The following is an 8,761-nucleotide window of genomic DNA, read 5'->3' on the forward strand; positions in this document are numbered from 1 at the left end:
AGAACGATACCTGATGGAGTTGAAACTTCAGTTGATTCATTTGATGAAATATCTTGGATTTTGTGATTATTCAGCAAGGTTAGGAGCTGTTGAACTTATGTTGGAGTCAAATTTGGGCTGATTTGTGCATCTGAAATGGACTGAGATGTGGAGACATGATGAACCGAAGGCTTCATGTTCCTTCCTTTGCCAAAATTTGGAGGGTAACTGTGAGTTTTGTAACATTTGTCGATAGTGTGCCCAAGAATTCCACAGTGCGAGCAAGGGGTCTATCTTTCTTCACCATGCCTCTATCGCGACCTTGAGATTGTGTTGGTTGCTGATTTCTTGCCAGAAAGGCTACTTGATTCTGGGAAGCATAATTGATCGAAGCTCCTATTGCCCTATGCTTTTCTTCTTGTGTTACGAGAGAAAGGAATTTGTTAATTGTGGGAAGAGGTTCCAAGAGTAAGATTCGCTCGCGAATATGTGAAAAGGATTCATCCAATCCATGTGGAAACAGTGGATATACTCAGCTTGAAGAAACTCTTGCACGGCGCGCGCATCATCGCAATTGCATTGCACCAGGCGATATGAGTTCAATTCTTCCCAAAGAACCTTGATTTTTGTGAAGTATTGTGAGACAGACAAGGTACCTTGTCGAAAATTCATCAAGTCGTGCTTCAATTCGAACACGCGAAGGCCATTTTCATGTTGAAAACGCTCCTTCAAATTGTTCCACAACTCCGCTGTAGAATCTGTGTATACGAGAGAGGTAGCAATTTCTTTTGTAACAAAATTCAAAATCCATGTGCTTATTATGTCATTCACGCACAGCCAGTTCTCAAGTTTCTCTGGTTTAGTGGTTGGATCTGGTTTAGGTACCAATCCAATGATGAAACCAAGCTTACGTTTGGTATTGAGGGCTTTCTGCATCGTGCGGCTCCAAGAATGATAGTTGTCCTCAACAAGTTGTTGGGTGACCAATATCAGACCAGATTGATCAGCGGGAGAGAGGTTATAAGGATCCACAGCCATTGATGAAGTTGAAGAAACCGTATATGAAGATAAAGCTGGCTACGCCATGGGTGGTGGAATTAAGAGAAGAAAAAAAATGACGCTTCTTTCCAAGTCTCGTTGATCGAAATCGCTGTTTCTACCAAGAACAGAGGTGAAACACGCGCATTCTCATCAAACTCAGTTGTGTGGGGTCAAGGAAAGAGGAAGAGAGAAGAGGAAAAGAAGAAGGAGAAGAAGAAAGGAAAAAATAGTGAAAGGTTCAAGAAAAATTGCTCGTGATATCATGTTGAATAATGTGATTGTGAGAGAGTCCAAAAATTGAATTGGCTTACTCAATTGTGTATATATGTATACAAAGTGATGGTATAATTAACTCTGCATTTAATCTAACTAATTAATATAACTAATTCAAGTTCTAACTAATCTTGTTAAGTTATAAAAGACTGTACAAATATATGCTATAGCTAATACTTGTTTGACTCTATATATGAGAGAAAATATCGCGAACAATAATAATAGATCGTGTTTACATTTTTTTAAGATATAAATGAAGAGATAAAAAGATAAAAATAGATTTTTTTATTTTTAAAATATAATAAAAATACATAAATATTCTCTTTCCAAATTGTATCTGTATTCATCTGTATATATATTTTACATTTTTTTTCGATTCAATAGAACAAAATTAATTTGATGTAAATTTTAAATTTTATTTAAGTGTCAGTCAGAATAATAATACTATTCCACAATTTTTAGTGGCCGTATTTTTTTCTCATTAAATGATTTAACAATGCTTAATATACCGATATTCTTTAAGGCATCAGTAAACAATTTTGAGGCAATTTTCAACAACTGTTATATATATAATTGCTGCTAAATAAGTAATTAATTTGCGCTGCTATTTTTTCTATAGGTTTTAAATTGTTACAATTTTTATACAAGTTCTTAAAAATATACAACAATTTTAAATTTTTCCAATTTTTAATATGAAATTAAAAAATAATAAACTACAATATATATATATATATATATATATATATATATATATATATATATATATATATATATATATATATATATATATATATATATATATATATATATATATATATATAGCTTGTATTATTTTTTTGTTATAATCTATTTTTTTTACATTATAATTGATTAAACATGAGATACTTATAAAAAACACTGAACAATATTTTCATTATTTAGCATATACACAAGAATATAAGATAGAATTTAAAATTATTTTTTATTATTTATTTAAATGTATAAGTAAACTATCATAAATATTTTTATTTAGTGTCATTGAGATGACACCATTTAAATAAAACCTTATTCTTGGTTTGTTATAACATGGTAACGGATTATTGTTACACTTATAACACTGTAAGGGTAATTAGAGTTATGAATATCAAGCATAGCTTACGATGCATGCAAAAATAATACAGATTTCAAGGAAAATAAACAGTTCAAATGCTCGACCATGCTTTTTTGGCGGTTAGAAAATATTACACAAAACACTATTTTTTTTCTTGGACTGACATATTTTTTTAATTCTGGGTTTGAGACTGAGGTCCCTATAGTCAAGGACCACCCAACGAAGCCCTAGAGACTAGTTTTTTTTTTTTTTTCGGTGGATTGCAACAAATAAAACTAATACCCTAATTAATATTACAATTGACCGTATTATATTGTACACCACTCATATATAAATTAAAGATAGTACAGGTAAGAATTCATTGGTAACGGCAGGTTTTTAAATAGAGTTTCGAGTTATAACGAATTAGTTCTTGATCTATTAGACTAAAAGATATTATAAATTAAAAAAAAAAGGATAATAAATATATTTTTTTAATGTTGTTTATTTGATCGCAATTAAAAAATATATTCTAAAAACATAGATTAATAATAAAATATAAATTATGAATAATATTAAAGATTTAAGAAAAAATAATTATATTAATAATTTTAATTAGTATTAATTCAAATGATTCTGGATTTTTTAAATTAATATAAAATATATTTTTTTAAATTTTAATTTCATAATAAATTTTATTTAAAGAATTCAAAGATAAATAAAAATTATTAGATTAAAAATAAAACAATTAGTAATAAAAATTAGTAGATTAAAATATAAAATTTTAAAAATCAGAAAAAGAAAAAAATATTAAAAAATTATAAAAATTGAAAATAAAAACTCAATTTATACAAAATTATTAAATTCACAAAATAAAAAATATCAAAATGATAATAACATAAATGTAGAAAGATATTACTATAAATTTTATGAAAATTAAAAATAAAATAATATTTTAATAAATTTTTTGTTAAAAATTTAAATTTTAAATAAATTAAAAAATTGGTATCAGAGCTAAATTAATGATGGAAAAGTCTAGGGGGTCAGCAATTTTTGTATTTTTTGACCAATACTTAACTATCAAAACAAAAATGATAGATTTTCCACCATTAGATACCATTAGATGTAATCTCACACCATTAAAAATACTATTGATGGCTAATTGATAGTTACAAAATACCAAAATTACTGGCCTCCTAACATTCTTCATTAATGATTTTAAGAATATAACAATACTTTTAGTCTAATCTATATTACGTGTCAAAAATTTAGTTAATTCATGATAATTTATTTGATAAACGAGATTAGACATCATTATTCTGATGGTTTTACTAACATTTCTCTAAATTAAATAACCGAAAAAGTAAATGCAACACTTATTTGAGAATTTCAAAGCTTAGAATTTGGCTTGTAGTTGGTGCTGCTTTCATTGTTCATTCCAAGAATGGCTTTTACCGTCGTGGTTGCTTCTCATTTTTTTCAATAATACTTATAACTAACAATAATAGAATACTGTGTTTTGGACAGATTTAACCGTGGCTGTGCTTGGTTTTGAATATCATCTTTAATACTCTGAAATAATGAACAACTTTATATATGTTGATTGTTGGTGTATTATTTACATTCAAATGTGATTGATTTTGGGATTCATACCTGGGTTTGCCCAATGATTTCGTTTGTCATTGTTGTGCACAATTAATTAATCTCTCTAGTTACTGGAATATATGTATCTATATGGGGTCACATTTTTAATCTATTATGATTTTAGAACTGAAATTTATACATACTCTATGATCGATGTGTTAGTGTTACAAGTGTGAGGAGTGTCGAAATTAGTCCCACATCAAATAAAGTAAGGAAGAGTGAGGAGTTTATAAAATGAGAGACTCATTAACTTGATACCTTAAAGTTTTGAGTTGAATGTGGTGTCATCTCATTTTATGTTCTCTCGCTTGATTCCTCCCCTGTTAAAGGTGTAAACTAATAAGGAGAAATAATATGAATAATTATATTTTTTATTTTTAGAATTTATCAAAAATTAAAGTCTACATTTTTTTATCAAACATAAAATTTTAATACAATATCATAAAACTACTAAAATTTTAAATTAATAAAAAAATAAAAATAAAAATAGTTATAACTCTAACAAATCTTATTGTAGATAGTAACATTTAGTTTAACTTTATTTTTGAGACATAATAATAGTTTAATTATTATATTTTACCTTATAAAAAAAGGAAAAGAAAAAAGAAAAAAAAATTAAAGAAGCAGTTGCGTGTAGTTCATGTCTTCATGACTCATGATGAGTTATGGATAGTTGGATACATCTTCTGTGCGCCTCATGAAATCCAACGTCTCCCAATGATTATTAAATTATGATAATTCAATGCTATGAACACGTGGCAAAATTCTACACGCTCATTGCTTCATCCAAATCCATCTGTCTGCACTACAATTGATGCCCTGTAGCCATAGAGTGGCACGTGCTGGACACGTGTCATGAAGCAGGACACGTGGTCATCATACACACCCCAATCAGATTCTATAAATAGAGCATGCAGCTCAATCCACCTTCACCAACAAAAACTGTTTGCATTCACATAATCACAAATACTGACACTTATTATATCCTCTTCCAAACTGTAACCTTTCTTCAAGAAGAAGAAAATATGGCATCTCATGATCAAAGCTTCAGAGCTGGTGAGGCCAAGGGCCAAACTCAGGTAAGTCTAAAGTATCATATTTCATGTTTTTTTATGCAATGATGCAATTTCAAATGTTCATTATATATCCATCACCAGATATTGATTATAAAAAAGCCACATTATTATATTCACTTAAATATTTCATAAGTTATGATTTTTTCTGTTACATGTTGATTTTCTGCTCAATGAGGGTTCAATGCAAGTCTATAACTTGAGAGGCACGTTTAGTTTTAATAGTTATAAAAGGAAAAAAAAAGCGTCTATTTTCGTACATAATAACTTCTATAAAAAATACATAAAAACAGTTGGAAGGAATTGATATTAACCAAGTCACCATCTTAGTTATTTGGGTTTCATTACTTTTGTAAAATAAAATATAATTTTACTATCAAATATGTTTAAGTTCTATTTATTTTTTAGAAAAGAAAATATAATTTTACTATCAAATACGTTAATATTCTCTAATTTTATGTATATATTCATATACATTTTTTTTCCTCAACTTTTTTTTTATAAGATTATAAACTCAATAGCATTTGTTGATGATTTAGGAAAAGACCAACCAGATGATGAGTAACGTTGGGGACAAGGCCCAAGCTGTAAAGGACAAGACAGCCCAAGAGGCCCATTCTGCATGGGATAAGACAGCCCAAACAGCCCAAGCAGCAAAGGACAAGACCCAGCAGGCAGCCCAAACTGCAAGGGACAGGTCTAGTGAGACGGCCCAAAACACAAGGGCGAAGGCCCAAAACACTGCTGGCGCAACAAGAGACAAAGCCTCAGAAATGGGCCAGGCCACTAGGGAATCGGCCCAGTCCGGTAAGGACAATGCTGGTGGGTTCCTTCAGCAAACTGGGGAAAAGGTTAAAGGCATGGCACAAGGTGCTGCTGATGCTGTGAAACATACATTTGGAATGGCGCCACATGAAGATGAACATGAACACCCAAGAAGGGATGTCTAGTTTAATAAATCAAAATTGTTTGTGTTTTTCTTAATTTGGTGTTTTCAATAAGGTGTGTGATTTCCCTCTTGTATTAGTAGTAAGGAGGGAAGGAATGTACTATTATCTAGTCTTAGTAGCAGAATTCTTCTACTTTGTATATGCAAGTATGAAGAAATATGTCATGTTATAATATCGTAATATTATCTTTAAATTCATCAGTGTTGAGATTTTCGTTTTATTGGCATTTGTGTTTCTATTTTGTTTATTTATTTATTGGGTGCATTGCACATTATCATTAGTCTAAGTTTTATTGATGATCAAGGTTATGCTTCTAGCAAACTGAACAGCGTAGCAAAGGAATGAATGAATTTTTGACCTTGACTAACCTCAAAATTTTAAGACTATATTAAAAGATGATTTTTTCTTGAGGTCTATTAGAAACATAGATTTAGAAGTTTAGATTGTGATAAATTAATCTTTGACTTATCAAGATTGTGATAAATTAATCTTTGACTTATTAAGTTTGAGAGATATTGTGAAAATTAAAAGATAAATTTTTTTTGAGTGAGAGATATTGTGAAAATTAAAAGATAAATTTAATTTATCAAGTGTCTTAATTTATCATTGTGAAAATTAAAAAATAAGATATTGTAAAAATTAAAAAAAAAAAAATTTTGAGGTCCATTAAAAACATGTAGTTAAAAGTTTAGTTGCAACGAATTAGTTTTTGACTTATTTTGGCATTAAAATCAAAAAAAAAAAGAACTACAATACTTAGAAGTAAGTAGACTAATTTTTTTTTTTTTGTCAAGTAAATTAGATAATTTTTAATTTTATTTTTTTGTGAGGACTTAAATTCGGTGCAGTTTTATAAGAGATACACAAAGTGACCATCTAACTCAAATCTCAGTTGCAGCTGACCATCTAACCCACACCATCTAACTCAGACCTCGGTTGCAGCAAGTAGACCAATGAATATGCATACTCGTACCAAATTCTTTTTGAAGCCTTCTCAAAGGTGGTTGGTTAACTAATAATATACATTTTTTTTGATAGCATACTCTAAGCCGAATCCAACAATTTTTATGCACCATAAACTCTGACGCTCGCATTCAATCAAACAAACAGATTAAATTTCCGTTTTGATTCCTGAAATTCACGCGATTATTTATTTTAGTCTCTGAAATTTAAAATTATCTATACTAGTCCTCCAGATTCAAGTTTTGGCACCAATATGGTCCTTCGACTCTTTTCGGTGATAATTAGGCAAATGGAGTGCTGAAATAACACCCTTCCTGTTACGTTGGACGCTGTAACGGCTAGTTAATGTGGCGAGGGTTGTATTTGTATCCAATTTAGTCTCTCTTATTAAAACTTTGTCATTATAACTCAGATAAATAATAAGATAATTAGGGTTTTATGGACTAAATTGGATACAAATACAACTCTCGCCACATTAACTAGCCGTTACAGCGTCCAACGTGACAGGAAGGGTATCATCTCAGCACTCCATTTGCCTAATCATCACCGGAAAGAGTCGAGGGACCATATTGGTGCCAAAACTTGAATCTGGAGGACCAATATAGGTAATTTTGAATTTCGGAAACCAAAATGAGTAATTGCGTGAATCTCAGAGACCAAAATGGAGATTTAGTCCAAACAAACACTAACATGTTAAACAAAAACTTAACACTAAAAGAAAGCCAAAGAATATGGTATAAAATTGGTATTCATTCATTCAAATTAGTGAAAAGATCAAAACTCCAAATACTTGATTAACCCAAACAATAAACTAGAGTCTGGACATCTTCAAAATTGTGATGATAGGTTCCAAAAAGCAAATAAAAACCTGCAAACCGTCTAAGAAAGGACGAGGATCCTCATGATCCTTTTCAATTAAGCCTCATCCTAAAACGCACCGCTCGATCTTATCCTATTTAATCTATAAAAGATAAATTTATTTTTATTCAAAAATAACATTTAGACTTTTCACATTTTATAATATTAAATATTATTTATTTATAATTATTAATTTAGTCATAATAAATATATTTACAAATGATAAACATTTATATTCAAATTTTCACTCAATCATGTATCTATATGTATTATATATTTGTATTTTTATAAATATTAGTTATTCACATGACCCTATTCCCTGTCCAGTGTCCAGGCCACTACAATTCATGCCCTGTAGCCAAAGAGCGGCACGTGCTGGACACATGTCATCAAACAGGACACGTGCTCATCATATGTTCATACAACCCCCAAAGAGATTCTATAAATGGAGCTTGCAGCATAAACCACCTTCACCAAAAAAAAGTGTTTGCAATCACATATCAGAAAACAGAGAAACTTTAATACTTTATATTATATCTTCTTCCAAACTATAACCCTTTTTCAAGAACAAGAAAGTATGGCATCTCATGACCAAAGCTTCAAAGCTGGTGAGGCCAAAGGCCAAACTCAGGTAAGTCTAAAGTATCATATTTCATTTTTTTTTTCGATGCAATTTCAAATGTTCATTATATTTCCACCACCAAATATTGAAAAGGAAAAAGCCACGTTATTGAATTTGCATAATTGCATAAGTAAGTTATATAATTTGGATAATAATATTATACATATATTCTATGTATAATTGTCATTAGTTGTGTAAATTATTTAATTATGTATAGTAGCATAGATCTCTTCTCTCGTGCATTTTTCTATGTAACATGGTGATTTTCAGGAGAAGAGCAACCAGATGA

At 29.8% G+C, this 8,761-nt stretch overlaps 1 protein-coding gene across 1 annotated transcript; it reads left to right on the forward strand.

Annotated features, from left to right (window-relative positions):
* Positions 1 to 4,939: 4,939 nt before the first annotated feature.
* Positions 4,940 to 6,249, forward strand: LOC112709800 (uncharacterized). Its single transcript, XM_025761774.2, has 2 exons — positions 4,940 to 5,085; positions 5,619 to 6,249. The coding sequence occupies exons 1-2, from the start codon at positions 5,032 to 5,034 to the stop codon at positions 6,027 to 6,029; spliced, it is 465 nt and encodes a 154-aa protein (XP_025617559.1). The 5' UTR covers positions 4,940 to 5,031; the 3' UTR covers positions 6,030 to 6,249.
* The last annotated feature ends 2,512 nt before the right edge of the window (positions 6,250 to 8,761 follow it).

This window comes from Arachis hypogaea, chromosome 9 (genome assembly GCF_003086295.3).
Source record: "Arachis hypogaea cultivar Tifrunner chromosome 9, arahy.Tifrunner.gnm2.J5K5, whole genome shotgun sequence".
NCBI lineage: Eukaryota > Viridiplantae > Streptophyta > Magnoliopsida > Fabales > Fabaceae > Arachis > Arachis hypogaea.

What these genes read in the sequence shown, in the direction of transcription:
- LOC112709800 (XM_025761774.2), top strand. Translation starts at nt 5,032, where the DNA reads ATGGCATCTCATGATCAAAGCTTCAGAGCTGGTGAGGCCAAGGGCCAA. An exon ending in AGGCCAAGGGCCAAACTCAG is followed by an intron (nt 5,086 to 5,618) that starts GTAAGTCTAAAG and finishes TTGATGATTTAG; the next exon opens with GAAAAGACCAACCAGATGAT.